General features: G+C 37.4%; 1 protein-coding gene across 1 annotated transcript in view; it reads left to right on the top strand.

Moving 5' to 3' along the window:
- Positions 1-1,400: 1,400 nt before the first annotated feature.
- The window catches only part of LOC150097011 (aquaporin AQPAe.a-like), a 40,179-nt gene continuing 18,124 nt past the window's right edge, over positions 1,401-23,455 (top strand). The window contains exon 1 of the mRNA XM_090408011.1: positions 1,401-2,051. Coding sequence (XP_090264137.1) covers positions 1,482-2,051 — 570 coding nt within the window. The 5' untranslated portion in view covers positions 1,401-1,481. The remainder of the gene's footprint in view (positions 2,052-23,455) is intronic.

Below are 23,455 nucleotides of genomic sequence, written 5' to 3'. Positions count from 1 at the left end.
ACATTTTCCCATAGATTATTCTAATCGAGGGATTGTTGTACAATATTTTGACTGCTAGCAGAGAAATCTGACCAGAACTGGATTGATGTTTTTATTGTTTGGGGTTACGGCCAAAGCATCTAAGGTATTATGTCTGTAATTGAGGGATGCAAACCTTGCCACATCCATACATAAAACAGGATCTCGTCGTTATATGAAAACAGAACATGTTTTGTTTAGAACTATACGTGTCCCATAACTTTTGGCAATAGAGTGCATTACTTATTAATCTTGCAGTCAACGAGTTCGTCTCAGATGTGCCTTATTTGTTACCAGATACTTTAAATGATTCATTTTATCTCGTTCGAAAAAATTACCTTGAAAATGCCGTTCCTTACGTTTAATAAATACTGATTTTCATTCACATTTTACTTCGTAATATGCGAATGAGAATATGGAAATTATAAAATGAGGAAAGTGCATATAGAATAAAGACAATGGCGGATCTATGGGAATTGTGATGAAACAGACACAAGACTGCGCTAATATCGAAATGGTGAATTTCACTTAATGTTTCGGATGAATTGAAATGAATTATGAAGAATATTTTAATTAATAAAAACTAAGGTAGCTACTCGCTAGAATATCTTTCGCTTCTTACTGCCTTTATCTGGTATGCTCTTGGATCCTCACTAAATTTAATTGCTCGAAACAGCGCAGGAAAAAATAAATAAATAAATAAAATAAAACAAAAATGCTTGGAACTGGGGACGCGATTGAAAAGTAACATTGCCAAACTTGGAATATTTTAAAGATAATAATTTTTACTGCATGTCAAATAAGAAATAATATTGCATTTATTATTGTATGTAAGAATGAAAACAGAAAGATTACCAAAACAAGCCTTAAAGTACAAGCCATTAGGAAAAAGAAAACCAGGACGTCCTCTTAAACGATTCAACGATGACTTCTAAGGCCGGAACAAGCCATGCTAGGCCTAAATCCTTGATACGCATGATGATGATGATGATGATGTAATAAATGCAAAACATATTGTACGGTAAGAGATAGCAAGCTGTCATTATTCGCTTTCTCTTCCGACAAAGGCCTTTACTTACCCCCATTTGTCACATCTTTGGCCAGAATTAGTCGAAATGAACTAAACACTGTTGTTTGGGGAGTGAAATTTCAGGAATCTGTAAACGAAATAAAACTCGAAGTTAAGAGAATATCATAAAGGCTCGTGAATCTTTTATGAGGACGAGGAGGGAGAAGCACGTGCCTTTGATTACCCCACTTTTATCTCTCCCTCCACACGCTGCATATCAGCTGGAGGGACGCCTGCGTCTCGCTTCTCATTGGTCGACTGTTACGCTTTTTAATGCCACCTGTAATTCTCCTCAATCACCGAACCACACGAAGCGTGTCTTAACGGCGAGAGCGCGCGCTGTTTGGCATCCCACGTGCTCCCTCTTCATTCCCACGCTTTGAGGTTCTAATCAATGGGTCGAGTGCGACAGTTCCGTGCAGTTTGTGGCATCGACGAGCTGGCGGGTGGAAGTTCACTGTGGAGGGCACTGATTGCCGAATTCCTCGGGACGGCTATCCTAGTCCTGGTGGGATGCGGGTCGTGCCTCTCCGGCTGGTCGAAGGACTACAAACCCACCATGGTCCAGATTGCCCTAGCATTTGGCATTACGGTGGCGACAGTCGTGCAAGGCATAGGTCACGTCAGTGGAGGTCACATTAACCCAGCCGTCACCTGCGGTATGTTGGTCACTGGCAAGTGTTCTCTGATCCGAGCATTCTTCTATATATGCAGCCAGTGCGTCGGTGCCATCTCTGGATCGGCAGTTCTGAAGGCCTTGACCCCCGTGAGCCAACAAGGTGACTTAGGATTTACAGGTGTCCACAAAAACCTCACCGGCCTCCAGGCATGCGGAATCGAGTTCCTCATCACTTTCATCTTGGTCTTCACCGTCTTTGCTGTGTGTGACAGTCAGCGAATTGATGTGTCGGGTTCAGCGCCACTTGCCATAGGGCTTTCTGTAGCCACCTGTCACCTGTTTGCGGTAAGCACTATAGTTTATCATTCGTTCAGAAAATGGTGTAACAGTTATATCACTTTGATTTCTATAAGTGCAGTGTTTCTATGTCCAGAAACGTTTTAACTAAATAAATAATAATAGTAACAATAAAGACAACAATGTGCGCGTTTATCTAAACCAGATTAATATAATTTTGTTTTCTTGCTAAAGAATTAACAGATTGGGTTCAGTCCATTGTAGTATCTAGAGTTCAGCCTTAGCGTTCTTGTTTCCAAGAAATCAGAGAAGGAATACATTGGGAATTTTCAGTTGACTAATAATCAGCTTTCGTTTCATCAAAAGTTCATTAATAATTGTATAAAATCTTGTTTTATACAAGGAACGTTTGCAGAAAAAAAATCTATTATAAGTATTGTCCTCCTCCAATAGTTTAGCTGCATTCCTAAAAAAATGAAGTATGGAGGGCTTTTCTCGTATGTGCGCATGTGGGGGAATGTGCGATATGTGCGTGGGGTGAATGGGGTTTTAGCCTCAGATAAAGTTACAAAATAAATGTCCTATTTTAATTTTACTGTAGCTGATTACAGGTTGGTCTCTATTTAGCAATGAAATCCTATGCATGCATATTTTTAATACTGTACTTCGTTCTGATGAAAATAACGTCTAACAACTGCAAATGTACATTAAAAATATATAAAATAAAATAATAAAATTGTATAAAATAAATAAATTCTTAAGTTGTTTATCTTTTACGCAAAAATGGAACTTCATTATGGTAAGTATAAAAGTCAGACCTTTTATTTTGACTTTGTACTTCCTAAAGATGAAACCTCACTTCCAGGACCGACAATTTTTTTCGCAGATAAGGTGAAGGTGAAGAGAGCAGTGCTGTGGACAGATCACACATCCGAAACTGTTCCAGGATGATGGCACTGGGGTTAGAAAAATAGCTGACTGGGGAGAAGTAATAATTCGAAGATGCCACTATTTGATGCGCCTTTTGATTCTTGTAAATGAAGTCGCCAGCAACTTAAAAAAAAAAATTTTAATTAAAAAAAAAAAAAACGTATTATACATTAAATTGTTGACTCCTATATTCATATTTTAAAATATCATTCCTAAAATTCGGACTGAACTCACAATATTTTAACATTTTTTTAAAAAAAATAATGTCCAATGAACAAGCCCCTACTCTAACAAGGTAATGAAATAGAAATGAAAAACGCATTTCGAAAAATAAATACCTTGCATGCTGCATTTAAAAGTGACAGAATTATTTGTCAACGGCTATAAAAATGCAGACTTCCCACCTACATTTTCCTCTTGAGATTTCTCATAAGTAAAGATCAGTGTTAAAATGGATGCTTGTGCGCATGATCGGAGTATGCATTATTATTGTTGTTGCTCCAACTAACAGAGAGACAGAAAGAGGGCCCAAAACAGTTACATTTTCTCCATTTCCGTCTGCAAAAGGTGGCAACTTACAGCCATAATTGCAACTTTTTCTAATAGAGAAGGAGGGCATGTACAGTGATCAATTTTCTGAAGCTTGATTTTTCCAAGCAGTATAACTGATGTAAGATGGCGCCACGATCGATTTCAGAAAGATTGTACACAAAGCAAATTAACTTTAAATAATATATTTCATACAACAAACATTTCATAAAATATAAGAATATTATTTTCTCAAGCTATTTAAGTGAATAACCATATTCCAAACGATATAATAAGTGTTCAAATTATGCCTTTTTTTATTATTACTAATATGAGTTTTTAAGCGAAACTACGATTTGAATAAACAGTATGGGAGCCAACAGATTGGTGGCAATTAAAGCTTCATTTGGCTCTCAAGATACTTCGAGGTAGATTAAGGAATCTCGATGCGGATAAACGTGTTTTATTTACTGTGCTTGAAAACCGCACTCTTTTAGGCTGTACTATACAATTTACGGAGGTATTCCGTGAATCTTGCATTGCACTAGCTCTAACTCTGCCCGAATTCCTATCTTCCCCTACACACGAAATATGTATGAGGTCAATGCCCGCGTAGGCCCCACCCGCAACTGATGACCAGTGGTGGATGTATGGTTTTAGGGAGGTAGGATATCCGAGCTTAGCCAAACAGTTTCACGGTCTCCTCCCACAACACCACTTCTCGATCTTTGCTAGTTGACTCTTCCAGTCAACAGGAATGTGCTGGCAGGTCCTTAGGCCTGTGGGAATGTAATTGTGGTAGATGTATGGTTTTGAGGCCCTCATTGGCATGGAGGGCATCAAGGAACAGATCCAGACTCTAAACAAGGAGGAGACACTATATGTGCTAAAGTTCATCATGACAAAGTTTGAGACCGACTGGCCAGGTTATTTAAACCTGTACGCCCAAACAAACGCTCCAGAAGAAGAGGATGAGGAATCTCAAGAGGAATTCATTACTGTTCAGCCAGCTAGAACCCCCGTCATAACAACTCAAGGGGAGCATTCAAACAAACGGCAAAGAACAACAGAAGATCTTATGGAGGAGGATTCACCCACACAGGACGTTCCGAAAAATTCAGAGGTCCCCCAGTCATATTACGGGATAAGAAGAAATGGACTTCTGTCACATCAGCCCCAGGGAGCACAACATCACATACTCCTGGGAAATAAACTCAGATGAGGGAGTCAAAATCCAGCCAGCTACTGTCACTGACTACAGGCAGATGACAAGGTTAATGGACAACAAAAATCTTCACTACCATACCTTTGCTTCACCAAGCGAAAAGATCCTAAAGGTGGTGAAACGGTGTCACAGAAGGAATCACCCCCGAAGAAATCTCTGCTGATCTAAGCAACTAGTGCCTGACCCCAATCAAAGTGAGCAGGATGCTCAGGTCTGACAAAAGGCCGATGCCTTTAGTACTTGTAGAGATTGATAACACTCAGAAGAAGATATATGAACTGACTGGTATTTGTAGCCTCAGAATTACCACGGAACCTCTAAGAAATAGAGCATCAGCAGGATAGTGCCACAGATGTCAGCGGTTTGGGCACACCCCAAAACTATGCCGAACCAACTTCAGGTGCTTAAAATACAGCGAAGGTTACCAGACCATCTCATGAACCAAACCAAGATCTACGCCGGCTAGGTGCACAAACTGCGGAAGTCTCAATCCCGCCAACTATAAAGGGTGCGTAGCACACCCAAAGAACCGCGGGTCAGCAAAAGCCGCCCATCCACCGCCCAGCAGTGATACTCCGGGCAACCATGCAGATCGCCATCCAGTCCAAACAACCTCTACTTTGACAACTCAGGAAGTAGAACAACCTGAAACCAGGACCAAAACATACGCCGAAGCTGCATTAGCCAAGGATACTTCCTCCAACGAACTCACAAACTCCGACCTAACATCAGTATTAACTTCTCACTAGCAGTCATGCTTCAGGAATTAAGCAAAACAAATCCTACGCCATCATCCATGAAGAAATTCCTGCAAGGTACCCATTCAATTCTGACAGCCCTCAATCATGAATAAAAGGAAATATAAGCCTAACTCCTTTATCATAACTGCGTGCAGCGCAAATGGACTGAGCAACAAAATCCTGGAACTCGAAGAGTTCACTCACAGATACAATCCTGATAATCTTAGTAAATGAAACATATTTCAAACCAGCTAATAACCCTACATTACGCAGCTACATATTGTACAAAACAGACAGACTCACCAGCAGTGGAGGAGGTACGTATACATTAAAAACTATCTAAGCCACAACGTTCTGACCAATCCACAAACCAACAGATGACAGGTATTGAAGTTCATACAAACAATGCCTGGCAGTATCGAAATCTATGCTGTATACAATCCACCCAGCATCCCATTACTGATATTTGACTTGCACTCCATTCTCGGCTCGACAGACTCCATCATCATGGCTGGAGACTTTAATGCCAAGCATACAGCTTAGTTCAGCTTCACAATCAATGACAAAGGTCGTATTCTAAATCATTACTCAACGTGAAACTCTATTGGTATAGCGGACCCACAGAGCCCACCCATCGCAGCCCAGCTGGAAGCTCAGATATACTAGACATCGCCATTCTCAGAAACATCGGATACCAATATCAACTGGAAACGTTAAAAGTTATGTTCTGATCACAACCACATTCTGCTTAAGCTCGGTACACAAGCGCAAATCTCTCCTCCGCACTCCTTTATATCTTGGGACAAGCTCTCCAGAACTCTCTCAGATCACATCGGCCCAGCACCTATTATCCACAAGAAAGAGGAAATAGACACACCCGTAAACAACCTTACTAGCCAAATCAAAACGCAATAGCATCAGTTACCCAAACCACAGTCTTTCACCTTAGCAGCTGGATCCCTGAGGAAATCATGGACCTAATCAGATTAAAAAACAAAGCCAAAAAGACCTACCATAATACAAGAGCCCAACAAGATAAAACAACTCCGAATAATTTAAATAAACAAGTCCGTGAAGTTCTGCAAAACCATCGAAACCAAGATTGGAAACCAAACTGACTAACTAAACCCAGAGGACAACTCCATCTGGAAATTCCTGAGAACCATCGACACTAAAAGCTATACCCCCAATTCAGACCAAGAAAGGAATTGCTCACACAGATAAAGAAAAAGCCGAAGCTCTAATTGACAGCTTGGAAACTCAATGTAACCCTCTTATGAAAATCTGAACATCAATCTTATCTACAAGATTCACCGCCGAGTCAATCAGGTCTTAAAACAAAAGGATAACTCAGAACCTATCACATCCACTTCTCCATCAGAAGTTACAAATATCATAACCCCATCTGAACAACAACAAGGCTCCAAGTCCAGATGGAATCACAAACAGAATAATCAAACTACTCCCCAGAAAAGTCATTGCGCATCTAGTGAACATAATCAATGCCATTCTCAGATTCAAGCACTTTCCCATAACTTGGAACACAGCGGATATCACGCCAATCAAAAAGATTGGAAAGAACTCTCAACTCCCCGAAAGGTACCGACTTATCAGTCTTCTATGCAGCCTTGGAAAAGTGCGGAAAAAGTCATTCTTACTAGGCTTCAATCAGCAACGGATAAATTAGGTATTATTCCAAATGAGCAGTTCAGATTCAGGAAAAACCATAGCACTGTACAACAAATACACCGACTGGTCGAGTATATCACGAAAGATTTCAACTGGAATCTCCACACAGCTGTGGTCTTTATAGATGCTGCTGCGAAGGCTTTTGATAAGGTGTGGCATCAGGGTCGTCTCTACAAACTCATCAAATTCAATATACCAATCAATTTAATAAAAATAATTGGCACATACCTCAAAGACAGATACATGCAGGTCCAAATAAATGAAACTATATCAACCAGACGCAAGATCCTAGCAGGTGGTGTGCCACAGGGCTCACTTCTGCCCCCCCCCCTGCTATTTTCAATCTACATAGCTGATATCCCTCAAAACCCAAGTTCAACAATCACATCATTATATGCAGATGATAAGTAAGATCTCTCAGCCCCAAACTGGCAATCAAAAGACTCCAAAGCAGTATTCATACACTGGAGAAGTGGCTGATGGACTGGAAGATCCAAGGAAACCCCGAGAAGAGTTCAGCCACACTGTTCTCCAAAAAGAAGGTCCAGATCAAGGAGGACATACACCTGCTAGGAGTCAAGATTCCATGGCAAACCGAAGTCAAATATCTCTGAGGGATGCTTAACAAAAAACTCTAATTCACCAATCATATATAAAACACATAAGCTCGAATACATCCAAAGTTACCGCGCAACTCTACCCCATAATCAACAGAAGAAGCAAACTGGATACTCGGAACAAACTACTCATATACAGGGTGATAATACGCCCAGTCATCACTTACGCATCTCCTGCATGGAGCGATACCTCGGATATAAACATTCAAAAAGTGCAGAGGATACAGAATAAATGTCTGAGAATGATTCTGGATGCTCCAAGGTTCATTAGAAAATCCCAGATCCATAGAGAAGTCAACATTTCCTACATCACTTCCCTCCTTCATGATTGTGCAGAAAAGTTCTTCACCAAGACAAGCAATCATCTAAACTCGCTGACCAAGCAAGTTTCAAACTATAATGAAGCAGAATTCTACAAATACAAAAGGCCGAAGTCAATTCTATGCTCAGCTGAACATAGCTAATCTCACTGTCCTTCCAGGGCGAGCTTAAAGCTCAATAACTCTCCACTCAAAGAACTTCCCTCTCAGACAAAGGGGAATATGAAAAGCATTAGTGCTTCACCCATCAAACCAGTAACCTTCTGCGTTCTGCAAAGATACTTCGAATTCACAATAAGCATTGTGTTAATCTCCCACAGTGGGATCGAAATAATTGACCACGAGGCATTTGCAAACATCCATTCCAGAGTGCGATGCAAACTCACAGTGTGGGAATGTATGTAAAACGGAGAAGTTATCTGATGCATGCAAGATTACCCATATTTTGATTGTAATACTTCCTGAATTCGTTCATTCAGTTACATTTTACAAAAATGATAAACATTTCGGGACATCTGATGATTATGGGTATAACAAAACAGAATATTTAAACTTGATATGTTCAGTGTATGGTACGGTATGGTGTGTGTGTGCGTGCGCGCGCGCGCGCGCGCGCGCGCGCGTGTGTGTGTGTGTGTGTGTGTGTGTGTTTTCGAGTAACATATCTGGTCATGACAGGTATTTTTACTGAGTTGAACTCAGACAAATTAAATCAAATTCTAATTCATCACCAGGAACCATGGGCTCACTGGATCACCAGGAAACATGGCCTGTTGGTATCCGATGCCTCCTTCACTATCTTCTTCCACCTTTCTTTGTCCAGTGCACAGTGTCGCAGTTTCTGTACACCCATTCCACACCAGTCCTTTATGTCGTCTATCCATTCTCTGTATGGTCTACCTCTTCTGTTTACACCATTCATAATATCAAACATGAATGTCTTTATCTTCCGGTCTTCCCTCATTCTACAGATGTGTCCAACAGATGTAAAACGGAAGCTGCAAATAATTGCAGCTTCCGTTTTATATCTTCTGTATTAGATCCTCTTTTGGTTGTATCATTCGATAGAGCTCTTCATTGGTGATTTTCTGTACCCATCCTATTCTTAGCATCTTCCTGTAACAAGTTCTTTCAAATGCCAAAATTCTTTTTCTTGATTCCTTATTTATTACCCATGTTTCTGATCCATACGGTACACCGCTAAAGATGCATTTTTCCAGTACTCTTAGTTTTGTTTGCAGGCTGATCACTTTACTTTTCCAGATGTTATCCATGGCCTTCAGATTTGTTCTTCCCTTTGCAATTCTGATCTTTATTTCTTTTTTACAGTTCAAATCATACGTCATTTTATTCCTAAATATGTGAATTGTTCTACATTTTCTGTATCAATTCCATCCACTTGTATCTTTTGTTTCATGTTCTTCTCGCCAAAAACTTCTAATTAATTATGGATAAATAGAGCTAGATTTTCACGACGACAATATTTGGGATGAGTAAGACAGAAATACAACTAGTAATCTAGTTGCTAAAATACATATCTATACTGGAAAATAAAAGTATGTAATGTGTATTAGATCTGAAATGAGAGAGAGAAAGAAAAAGATGTTTGAAAATTTTAAAGTAACATCAATGCTGTCAAATTCACACCCCATAATATTTTTTTTCCTTCCAAGACATTGCATTTTTTAAGAATTATTATACCATGAAATATTTTTTTTTGCTTCCTTCACAATAATTTTCTTTGAGTTAAGATGAGAGTAAGTTCATTTTAAGTATAGTTTATTATTTTAAGCAGCAAAGATTCATAATGGGGACTGTAGGGAATTATCCCCCCCCTCCCCCCAAAAAAGAAGATGGGCAGGATCTTCATTTGGGGGGGGGGAGACTGTTTATCCTGACAGATATTTTAAAAATAGACTAGACATGTTGTAAGAAATTTTACACGCAGTTTCGACAGATGACATGCAGAAATTTTGGCTAAGATATGAAAAATAATAATGCAATTTGTTATTCTACTAGAAAGAAATGGAAAGTGTGATGCAAGAAGCTTCAATAAGTATTCCGAGTATTGTGATATCTGAAGAGGGTCAATTATGTTTATAAGCATGTTGCCGTACTCCTAAACATGTCGTGCAATGTAATATGCTGCACGTTACATGTTAGTTAACCTCATTTCCAATCCGAATTATTGTTCAGCTCACATTCAAGAGAGTAAATTCATAAATGTCTGTTGGAATAAATCATAAACCAAGCGGAAGCGGATGCAAGGTACCTCACGCATTGCAAACCACAACCATAACTGAAAAGTTCTTTCAATTCTAGCACTTAAGGCCTACATTCTTATTACGAAGAAATATGATGTCATAGCCCGATATTTTAGAAAGCTGACACAGCGAAATTCTTTCTGGATAATGTTTTCAATGCGCAGACTCTGTTCAGAGATAAATATTTCCATAGCCGTTATAATTAAACTGAAAAATAGAGAGAATGGAAATAATAAAGGTAAAAAACTGATACCTCTATTTATTTAAAAGCTCAGAAAAAATAAATAATTTTTTTACTTAAAGCATTTGTGTTTCAATACAGGAGTTGCAGCTTTGTGAGTTTTCATTTTACGATTTTTTTTTTTCAAATTGCAACAAAATAGAAAAAATGTTTATTAATTACAATAGTCATTACCTTTGGGGACATTTTATATGGAAATTAATGCAACAGACAAGGAACGAGGACAAACTCTTAAAGAAATGTGAAAAGCATTTCATATTTTAGATTCAATGAAAATAATAAAACAAGCTTCCTACGAAATTACAGAGAAGAATATGAAGACATGAACCAGAAGCGGTTTGAACCAATTGTAGCTTGAGGTATCTACAGCTGACGTCACTGAGTTGTTTCTAGCACGCAATGGACAGCTCTCAAATGAATTTAAAATGGCAAAACGCAAAACGCTCAGTTAGAAGATGCACCAGTCAAAAATCCTGTTCGTTCGTTCCTTCACTCCCAAGGGGGTCTGAAAAAGCTTTTAAAGCGTTTCAAGAAGCCCGACGAACACAGATAAAAAAGCCATTGAGATTTTCGAGTTAAGTACAAACTATTTTGTTGTTGTTGACCTTTATTAAACATTACCATAGTCAGATTTCATTTTGAGAACTTAACCGTATTTTTAACATTAAGTCTAAGGGGAAATAAATTTCGCTTTACGAGCACATCTAGGAACGAATTAACCCGTCAAGTCGAGGACTACCTACTTGTACAAAATGGGAGGGCGTGCTGAAAAGTTGTGATAATCACCATTAAGGAACTGAGGTAAAACCATGTTCTAGGTGTTTATCAGAACTTTTCAGCCCCCATCCCCCGTATAAGAGCTACAGCTTTTATATAAAGTTGGTAATCTAAAAATGCTGTAAATTACTCCCTCAAGCATAACACTCACTTCTACTTATATAACCAAAGCAGACGAAATCATTATAGAGATAACTAAAAGGAGATGAAAACTTCCGACAGAGGCACTGCGATCGCATCTTACAACAGCAAATGGAATATTATATATATTATTTATATAAATATATTTATAAATATTTATTTAAATATTGTATATTATTTATTTAAATATTTATATATTTTATATATATTTGTTGTTTATGCTATATTTAATGTATTTTATAAACACTTAAAAACTATTTTTTAAGTTCTTGATAACAAGAAATGCAGACTTTTATTGTGTTTCGTTTCATTTCTACATACAGGTAGAAATATAAAGAATCTAAAGTACTGTTTTGCATTTATTTTGTTTGTTACTTGGTGTAAAACATCTAAAGCAAGTACTATTCCCACAAACGGCAGAGGGACAACTATCTAATGGCTGTATTTATTCTGTGATAGTGCTGATCATAATCTTTAAATACCCCTTCATTTCTATACCAACAGCGGTATTAGGTACACCCGCCTTCACGGAGTAATTTACGATGTTGTCATGACTCGGGTTTTACAGCAAGTCACAAGTCATCTCTTGTACAAACAAGGCTTTAATATATATATATATATATATATATATATATATATATATATATATATATAAATTATTAAAAAATAAAGAACTAATGAATAGTTTTCTAAATGACTGACAACATCAATGAAATTCATAACTCAGAACAAAATTACATGAAAACAAATGACTTAGTAATAACGGAATAAACTAAACATACTTAAATTATGGATATCTTCCTAAACTATGCAAGTTAATAAGTGAATACTTATTAGGTAAGTTAGCGTACATATCTTGACGTGTTTACTGCTATCCAAAGTTGTTTGCACAGTGAGGGCGCGCTAATAACCTCAGTGAAGAGATTTTTATATGGCCTCATATATCATGTGTGTCGCCTTTGGTAGACCGGCAATAGGGTTTATACAAAAACCGACTTTTGAAAAAAACCGGTTTTCGAATTCCAATATTTCCAAATTTTCGAATTAAAAAAAAAAATATATATATATATATATATATATTTAAATTACAGGTAATCCTCGTATAACGCGGTACTTATACAACGTAGTTTCGATATAACACGGTTTACAAATTGTAGTAACCCTTTATCTTTTCATATATTTTTCACCGCCGGACTTAAAATCAAATTTTATCTTCGTTAAATTTGTGTCTGCCCGTATCGCGCAAGTAGTTATAAGTATCGAATTTAGTTTTATTGCATCACTAAATAAGGTACTGTACAGAGGCTTTTGCAGTATGTGTAATATATTTCTCAACAAATAGTGCAATTTTAGACAGTTGGAATAAAAACGGCACTAACTAATAAATCACATGTCCCCTCTCACAGAAACTATGCTGTATAGGCTCAAACAAAACCAAATGTTGCACTGAAACACAGTTTCTAACTAAAAACTATTTAGTTATCCAATTTTTCAATTATGAAATAAGTGTTTGTTTTATTGCATTTGAAATTCTCGATGTCATTATGACAGATCACAAAGGCTAACTTCAAATAAAATTCTACCAAGAATTGAAACATGCCATATAATGAGTGTATGTTCATCTGCCACCTCAAACGCAAACAAGCAGCCATAAAATTCAACCAAAGGTTGAAACTTTTGTATGAGTTGAGCCAGTCGGTAATGAGAAGTTCCATCGGAACAATAATTGACACCCTGTCGCGAATGTGTTAAAACTAATAGTGAATGTTGTTATGACAGTTCCAGATGTTATGGAAATCGATTGAAGAGAATTAGCATTTCAACTCAACACTTGTCGGTTGCCTTTGTCTTTGGGTTGCGCGATCTTTTGTTAATACCGTACCAATCATATGCACGTCTTTATACCTGCTCTCATGTGTAAAACAAAATTCAACTTGTACGTATTGTAATAATTAAAAAAAAAAAAAAGTTGAATAATTTATAAGGGTATGAAAGGATATAACCTGTAAATCGTTGACGTGCCAGCAAAATTCTCAGACGTGCCATCCCTGGCACGAGTGCCATAGGTTCGCCATCTAGAGTTTACTGCAAAAAAAAAAAAAAAAAAAAAAAAAAAAAAATCAGCTAACGCCTTTTTATTCCCGTATACGGAAGTAGGCGAGGCGATTTAGCCCCATCTAACTTTTGGAGACTGAGTGGGCAGTTCAATCTCCACTGGTACCAATCAGAGATAGATGGCCCAAGGCTATCACTAATTAAGCGGTACACAGTGAAGAGAGACGGCTCAAATGTGCCGCCATCTCATGGTCCCTAACCCTAACACAATATATTTAATGTCTGAAATAATGCGGGTTCTACGGTCGATTTTCTTGAGTTTACGGGACGAAAAACCCGAGTTTCCGGGAGGAAAAACCCGCTTGCCCGTGCCAGAGATCGACTAACTCGGGAACCGGTCGAAAAAAGGCTTAGAAAAATTTCCTCTAGTCGCCGACTAGACTCGAAACCAAGTCTTCCTTCGTGCGGCCAAGCGCCGTGGTATGCAAACACCACATCCACTGAGCTACACAGGCTCAGAGTTTACTGTATAAAGTGTTTATTGTTGGAAATTGTCTTCGTTTTCTTCCAAGAAAGCGCATTAAAAATCATAAATGTGTTATTCTCAAGCTGAGCAGTTTATTTTCTGGTGAGTTACATACGTGTGTAATGCTTTTTTTTTATGTAAAAGTTTATTTTTGTTGTAATGGCCACTAAAACTGCAACGAAAGGGAAAAAATCAATATTGAAGAGGAAATTCATTTCTCTCGAAGAAAAAATTAAAATCTTGGATCGGTTGAAAATTGGAGAAAAACCAGGAGTTGTTGCAAGGACTCTGAATTTAAATGAATCAACAATTCGAACAATCAAACAAAATGAACAAAATCCGAGAACGTGTTATTGCTGGGTCAACAGTAAATGCAAAGCGCGTTGCTCGTGTACGCGATATTCTAATGAAAAAATGGCGAAATCTCTAATGATTTCAATAGAAGATTGCACTCCAAAGAAAATTCCTTTGGATGGACACCTTACTAAGCAAAAAGCTCTCAAAGTTTATAAACATTTAAAAGAACTTGATCAAGATTCTTCAGAAGAAATCTCTCAGCATGGATTTTGCCAGTAACAGTTGGTTCGAAAACTTTAAAAAGCAATTTTCTTTGTATAATCTTAAAATTCAGGGAGAATCAGCATCAGCAGACGTTGAAGCTGCCAGTAAATACCCAGAAGAACTTTTAAAAATCATTGAAGAAAGTGGTTATAGTGCAGACCAGGTGTTCAATGAATCTGGATGAATCTGGTTATATTTGAAAAAAATGCCAAAAAGTACCTATATTTCGAAAAATGAAAGATCAGCTCCTGAATTCAAAGTTTCCAAAGATAGAATTACTCTACTGTTTTGTAGTAATGCATCAGGTGATTACATGACAAAACCAATGTTTATTAACCGATCCCCAAATCCTCATGCGATGAAAGGGCTCGACATGTCCACCCTACCTGTCTGTTGGCAGGCCAACAAAAAAAGGCAGGGGTTACAGCTAGCATGTTTGAAAATTGTTTTTTTTTTTAAGTATTTTGTACCCAGTGTAGAAAGTTACACAAAGAAAAAGAATATCGACTTCAAAATTCTACTAATTTTAGATAACGCACCAGTCCACCTAACAAATTTAAGCCATCCGAATATTAAAATGACTTTTTAACTAATACTACTTCACTTATTTAACCACTCGACCAAGGAATAATTTCAACATTAAAGTCATATTATAATCGGCGAACATTCCAATTAATTTTGGAAAAAATGGAATCTAATCCAAACATGACACTGCCTCAAGCGTGAAAAGAGTTTTCAATATTGAATTGTGTGAAAATTATTTCTCTGTCCATTAAGGAATTACAACCCTCTATGCTGAATGCTTGCTGGAAAAAAAAATGGCCTGAAGCCGTTCTGGAACAAAATTTCGTACTTCCAGTGGATGCCAAGCTACGTTGTATAATAAATGTCGCACACATTTTTGGTGAAGGCTTTTGCGATATGGTTGAAAACGAAATTAGTGAATTAATTGATGGAGAAACAGATTTAAATGAGGAGGAACTGGTACAATTAATGGATGGCGTCGAACCAAATAGCGGGGAAAGTTCTGCCGAAGATTCTGATTGTGATGAATCCGTTAAAGTATTCAGTTTAAAGAAATTAGCAGAAGGATTGGACTTGGCAAGAAAGTTAGGAAGTTGTTTTACGGATAATGATCACTCAATGGAGCGCTCGGGAAAATTCACGAGACAATTGGATATATGTTTAGCTCCATATTATGAACTTAATAAAAAAAAATTGCAGCATAATGGTAAGCAAGGTCTTATTACCGAATTCGTGATAACTAAACCAGCCGAAGTAGGCAATGAGAATTATACAAATGATGTCCAAGAGATTTCAAGTGGTGACGACCTCCGGCCAATCAAAGAACATCTACGAAATGTTATTTCTGAAGACAGTGATGACGATTAAAATATGCGCTTTATTTTATTTTGTCTAAAACATTTATGCATTATGTGCAATGAAATTTACGTACAATTAGTAATTTTTATAATTTTTATACCATGTATTTGTCTTATAGTTTGTTTTCTTAACTTACATGAATTACACGAATTAAATAAAAATATTGTTTTTGTTGATATATCATTGTTGTTTGTATAAATAAAAAAAAAAAACGATTTCGGAACCTAACCCTACTTTTTCTATGTGATCCAAGTCTCGCATAACGCGATTTATATAACACGGCATTTCTATAGAACTTAACATCCGCGTTATACGAGGGTTACCTGTATATATATATAATTAAAACAATAAAAAATATTTATACTTATTTTACATAAGTATAAATATAGTTTATGTATAGTTTATAGTTGTCAGACATAGTACAGTGAGTTGTATTAAAAATGCAGTTGCCCTATATTTAGGGGTGACTGTTTTGAAATTGGACCAATCCGGAATATAAAAATTGTCAGACAATTAAAAAAAAAATGTGAAAAATGTATTTATTTATTGTTTTATATCGCGATCTACACGTTATTGATAACAGTTATATCACAAAATGTCATAAAATAGTTATAGAAGATAGTAATAAATAATTATTTTAGATTTAATATTTTATATTACGTTTATTATTTAATATTCAAACACTCGTAACTATTTGAACTTAAAAATTTCCGTACAATTTGGAGAGTGGATTTTATTACATTTGACATATCTGTGCCACTTCGGACGAGATTAATTATTATTATTATTCGTGACACCCACAAGGAGTCCGAAGACTCACCGCGGGAGGACGCCCACTAGGCAACCGTCTCCTCCACCACACCGAACCTCTACTACCAATCATCTCCATCAACGCCATCCACCGCCCACCACCACAACTAGTATTTTTGTCTGTAAATCGCGTGTGTTCTGAAGGGCCGATATGTCTGTATGCGGGATGAAAAACCCGGGTTTCCGGGAGGAAAAAACCCTGCTACCTCCGTACGAGATCGGCTAACTCACCTTCGATTGAAAAAAGTCCACATAAAGATTTGTCCCGTCATAATAATAAATGCATTTATGCATAACAATGCAAGTGTAAGGTAAATCATGAAGTAACACCGTCGTTAATAATGCTTATTAATTCAAAAGGCGAATTCTATTTCTATGAAACACACCGTAATCATAAACATGCCCGCGAACTGACAGACTTACGAACAGTGTTGACAGGCCTATTTTCAAAATCCGGGACATTTAGTAATGCGGGACAATGTACAAGAATCCAGGACAGTTGGTCACCTTGTACCCATTGCAATGGGTTTGTATCCATTGGCAGCGTACAGCAATTGAGTATATCACGCCAGTTATCATTCCACTGTTACGGTACACCGCGGAATCAGTCTATCAGACTGGTTCCGCGTATAGAATATACAACTTTTAGATGTATATTCTATGCAATGTATATACGTAACTAGTTCTGCAGCCAATGTGAGTACTACTGTATTATTTATTAATGTAAATTGTTTGAAAATTATATAAGGAGAGTGGTTTTTTTTTTTTTTTTTTTTAAAGCCCGTTTTATCCTTAAGTTTTTGTTGCGTATCTAACCATAAAAATAATTACTGTAAATAAAATGTTAATTTTATTTTCAAAAAGTACGTAAAGATTTAATTGAGTGTTACGGAGCTACCCCTCATTTTCTATACAAAAACTTGTCTCGCTTTACACGATTTTAGTTAACACGGTTCTTTTACAGAACCGCTCTACCGTATAAATTGAGGTGTGTGTGTGTGTGTGTGTGTGTGTGTGTGTGTGTGTGTGTGTGTGTGTGTGTGTGTGTGTGTGTGTGTGTGTGTGTGTGTGTGTGTAAACTTTATGGTTCACGAATCCTTCGTATATTTCAATTTCCGTTTCTATTTCCTTGATTCGAATTCTACTATAGAGGACTTTTCAACTGAAGGTGAATATAAAGGAAAATGCAGAATTTTTCATCCAGCAAAACAAGTAGAAGTGGTCAAGAGAACACATATAATCACCAGAATACTGACGCAATACCTCGTGGTCTTATATGCTTCAGCCACAATTGCAAACAACTCTAATTGCTTGAGAATATGAGGGGAGACTTCACAGATTTGGAATTATCGTTTAACGATTATCTTTAAAACAATTTACAAAATTTATCTTAAATTTGTTTCGCGTGCTCTCTCTCTCGGCAATGAATTTTCCTTGAATTAAGTATTTAGGGTGCATCTTTTCTTTGCTTCTTTCTCTTTCTTCAATTCTTGTTCATAATTTTTCTTGAATAGATCTTTCTCCAACATATTCTAATTCATTTCATTTTTTATGTATTTATTTTGGTATATATTTATTTGTTTATTTATATGGGGTTCCCCTTTTCCCCCCGTCCCTTTTTTTTGGGGAAAGGATTGAGCCCTCCTTATGAGGGATTAGATCTATATATTTTATGGCTGTAAATCCGTGTGTGTTAACGGGGCTGGTTTGCCTGTTCTGAAGGACGAAACACCCTCCACATTCGTATGAGGCCGGTTAACTCACCTTTTGTCGAAAGAGACCACATAAAGGTTCCTCACATCATGGACAGGAATCGAATCCAGGTCTTTCCGATCAAAGCGCTTAGTCTATGCTGACTGAACTACGGAGGCTCTTTTGTATACATAAATCCCACTTACGAAAGGTTATAAATTTGTGATGCATTAGTTAGTACCATAAGTTACAACTATTTAATCTAGAAACCCTTATCTAGGGACCAAAAACAGGAAATCTTTCAAAGCCACTTCTAAGCAAAATGATAGCCTCACACCAGTCGATGAAAAGATGAAATTCATCTAAAACCTAGGAACATTCGCAAGCATCAATCTTCTAGTGGGATTCGAACCTACAATCGAATGCTTTATCCACACCAAACAAGGCAGGAGATGTGCAAGAAGAGGCTAACGAATGTATCGCATCTTTCAGAATTGAAATTCGATTAAGTACAGAATTAAATGCATGACTGAGAATGACTGAGAATAGCTGTCCATTCCAGGTATTACTGTGGCTACTGTATTCTTCGGGTTTAAATCATTTTGAACATCTTTGGGATTACGTATATCGAAAGATCCGGCATTTGAATCCTTCACCTTAAATTTTCAAGGATCTTATAGAATCAACTGTACGTTGTGTTGCGGCATTTCTGAATGAAAATACACTGTCCAATCAAAGTATTATGACCACTGTCCTAATAGTTCGTTATTCCCCCCCCCTTGCTGCCAGAAATGCCGCAACACAACGTACAGTTGATTCTATAAGATCCTTGAAAATTTAAGGTGAAGGATTCAAATGCCGGATCTTTCGATATACGTAATCCCAAAGATGTTCAAAATGATTTAAACCCGAAGAATACAGTAGCCACAGTAATACCTGGAAGATGCTGTCGTGTTCGACCAAAACCACTCTCGAAAGATACTGTCAACGGGACATACCGCATTTTCCGGCTGGAATGGACAGCTATTTTGTAGTATTCATACGAGTATTAGAACTACAAGAGACCGGGTAACTCACCTTTTGTCGAAAGAGACCAGATAAAGGTTCCTCACGTCATGGACAGGAACCCCCATACCATACCATAATGCTACTGCCACATGACTGTTTGTTGCTGGACCATGGCATCAGAGCAATTCTCCTCCCCAGATTTTTGCTTAATCCTCAGCCTACCGTCCACGCAGCATAGCTGAAGACGAGAATCATCCGAAAAGGCAACTTTCGATTTCCGATCTTCAGCGATCTAATGACGTCTCTCAGATGCTAAACGTAATCGGCGATGATTAGGTGTATGGATGGATATCTTGACGAAACACCTATGTCAAAGGCCAATACGGAGGAGGATACGTTGGGTTGTGGTCTAGAATACACTGCCTTTCGTCCTCTGGATAGATTCACCATGGGCATCCATTTCACAGCTTTTCATCCAAGGATTTGAACAAGGCCGAGTCACAAACGTTCATCACAAGCATCGATGAAGCACGAACGCCCACCATTGGTAAAGACAAAAATTTTAGTAATGACTCAATTGAACAATACTTTTCGGTCTACTCTTCTTTGAAATGATCCGTCTTTTTATTCATATTTCACACTTGCGTTTATAGGTGTTCCAAAATTCACGCAAGATTTAAATTTAGCGCCATTTGTGCAGTAAAGTGTTGCCAACGAGAAAAAAAAGACCGCGTGACAGCTGACAGTTCAGGGTTATTAAAAATGGAGCGCTACACGAAAGAACAACGCATTTTTATGGATTATGGAACAACAACAAGTGGATGCTTATTTCAAGATAACAAAATCATCTTCAGCGATGAGGCTCATTTTCATCTTGATGGCTTCGTTAATCGACAAAATTGTCGCATTTGGGGTTCAGAAAATCCACGAGTGATTGTTGAGAGACAAATGCATCCACAACGTGTCACTGTTTGGTGCGGATTTTGGGCTGGAGGCATCATCGGTCCATTCTTCTTCGAAAATGCGGCTGGTAAGGCAATAACGTTTAATAGCGCTCGCTATCGCGACATGATAATCCAGTTTTTCGTGCCTAAATTGCAAGATATGGATGTGGACGACATGTGGTTTCAACAAGACGGTGCCACATGCCATACAGCCCGAGAAACAATTCAATTGCTGCATGAGTCATTTCCTGGTCGTGTAATTTCCCGTTTTGGTGATTAGAATTGGCCGCCCAGATCATGTGACTTAACGCCGTTGGACTTTTTTCTTTGGGGTTTTTTGAAGTCTAAAGTTTATGCCAACAAGCCCACGACCACCCACGCCTTGAAGGAGGAAATTGAGCGCTGTATCAACGAAATTCAGCCACATTTATGCAAAACGGTCATGGAAATTTTCGACAAAAGAGTGCGTATGTGCCAGCAAAGCCGTGGAGGCCATTTACCCGATATGCTATTCCATGCATAACCCTATACTGTATACTTTATGAATCAATAAAAATTACAATATTTAATTAAAAACCTGTGTTTTCTATCAAAATTACTTCTTGCGTGAATTTTGGGACACCGTGTATATTATGGGGACAAATATAGCACATAGTAATAAACACAAGTTTTATAGAAAAATGCAAAAAGCATAGATATTGAGACGCATTCTACCACAGAGCGCTCATTTACAAGTCGAGGACGAATATGTTCACAAATTATCTTGTGATAATTGTTTTCTAATTATCAATAATTGTATGTGCAAAATATATTTGTAATACTTAATGTAATGAAAATATTAATGAAAGGATATTAAAAATCCATGACTTTTTCACAGTTCAATATTTCGAAACAAAAAGCTTCGAAATTGACCCAAGAGTTATGAAAATACAACCTTCAGCTTCGGAGTTGCCTTGGTATTACCCACTACTTAAAAGATAAGATACTGCTAACGAGACCATATGTTCGCCTTTTAGTGATTTTTCATTGTAAGGTTTCAATGGCTTGACATCTATTTCTAACAGTTGGTACTCACCAGACATTGGAAAAAGATCACGAAAATAAAAGCGCTCATTCTATAATCAAAAACCTTTTATACGCTTGTATTAAAGGATGTTTCAGTCTTATCCACATTCGTTCTGGATACGTTTCCAAACGTTCAGCTTAAACTGAGAAAAAAGTAGTTAGGAAGTCTTGCTCATGACGTTTGAACTAGTTATTGATATGACCAGTTCCTTTAGCGATGTCACATAGGTGACCAACTCAATAAAAGTCATGTGGACCCAATTCTGAATTACAAACTGAATTTGATACGATTGTTTTCAATATAACTTGAAATTTTCACCTGCAATTTGAAGAGCGATATCCGCGTTCTACGATTATCATCATGCAAGCTCATTTTATGATATCAATCACATTTCTTTCTTTTTTTGTGTGTGTGCAATTTTGTTTTCAAAGTTTCACAATACAAAACCATCCACCTGTCTTTAATTTTCATCCATTGTTCCATCTGATCTGGGGTGACCTTGTAAAGTATATTCTTCCGTTTTATTTTTCAAGCATCTGACATTGGCGATATTGATACGATGAGCAATGAATAGTTTTGACGAAGTTAGGCAGGCTTCTTTTCTACTGATGACCTATGATCATATTCGGACATCAGTTTAGCTGTTTAAGACCTACAATAACAACAAGTAATAATAATAATAACAATGATAATTCCCTTTATAGGAGAGAGGATTCGAAAATGTTGCAGTAAAAATTAAGGATTCTAAGGCAAAACCATCAAGATTTTATGAGGCGAATGCCTTCATTCCATTCCTCACATCATTTCTGCGACAGTTTCTTTCTGACAATCTTCTCATTTACATGCTAATTTTTTATTTTTCCAACGATTATTCTAGCGAGACTGAATTGACTGGTCTCAAGTGGAGATGAAAGTTTTTCTCTGCTGGAAGGCAAGTATTTTTATTAGAACAGAACTAGATCTACGACATGGGAAACTTATGGCTCTAGATTTTAGACGCTAATCCAGTACAACCCGATCCCTGCACGGTCCCTACGAATTATTATGGAGCAGATATGGGGGACTTCTCTCACATCATGGCTATTATCACTGTGCATTGCCACCGGATAGTTTTAATGCGCATGCTAGATGCGATGTTTGCCTTTGAAAAATATACTTGGGGATGGTTTCCCTTACGAGTAGCGTTCAATGAATAACAAATAGGTTGTAAGGAGGACCTAACGTTGTTTTTTTATGGCTAAGTTTTATAGTTGTGTATCGTGAACAGTCAGGTACTGCAATTTAAATTTTTTGTGCTGAAGTGTTAAGGAAGTTACCCAACACACCTTAAAATAGCACGTGAAAGTTCAATGAGTACTTTGAATTATCAGAGATGTCCCTTTCAGTTATGGAAACACTCCAAAAGACCTCGTGCTTGCGTCCTCCACATAGAGACAAGCGTGATAAATCCTCGACGCCTGGGTACACTTCCAGCAGACAGCAAATAAGGTTAAAAGAATGCTCGCTTACGTCTGAAGGGTTTTATCAGGTGAAAAGAGGGAATGTGAAATGATATCTAACGAACTCTGATCTCCACGAAACACCTACGATGCTTGTCTTAGAGTTCTGAGGAACCGACGTGGAGCAACAAAAAACTTATCTAAATAAGAATGTAAACACCGATGGAGCTTATCATGTCATTTATCTTGATATTACTTAAATCCAGTTTCATAAGGTGTCGTCTCCTTTTTGAGGTGATATTTTATTCTGGGAATTTTTTTGCACAGTTTTTCTTAAATTAATTGGTTTTCAATATGGAGTCTTTTAAGGGAATGAGGAGAAGCTATGTGAATTCTCCAGTTATTTATATTTTAAATGTAGAGTAATTTATCCTTGTGTTTTCCCTTGTGTCTTTAGTATCGTGCGAAAACGACAAAATTCCCCATAAAGTAGGTT

Source organism: Typopeltis vanoorti, chromosome 18 (assembly GCF_054136105.1).
Source record: "Typopeltis vanoorti isolate ZY-2024b chromosome 18, IOZ_Tvanoo_1.0, whole genome shotgun sequence".
In the NCBI taxonomy this organism is placed as follows: domain Eukaryota; kingdom Metazoa; phylum Arthropoda; class Arachnida; order Uropygi; family Thelyphonidae; genus Typopeltis; species Typopeltis vanoorti.
This window is presented reverse-complemented; position numbering and strand designations above follow the sequence as displayed.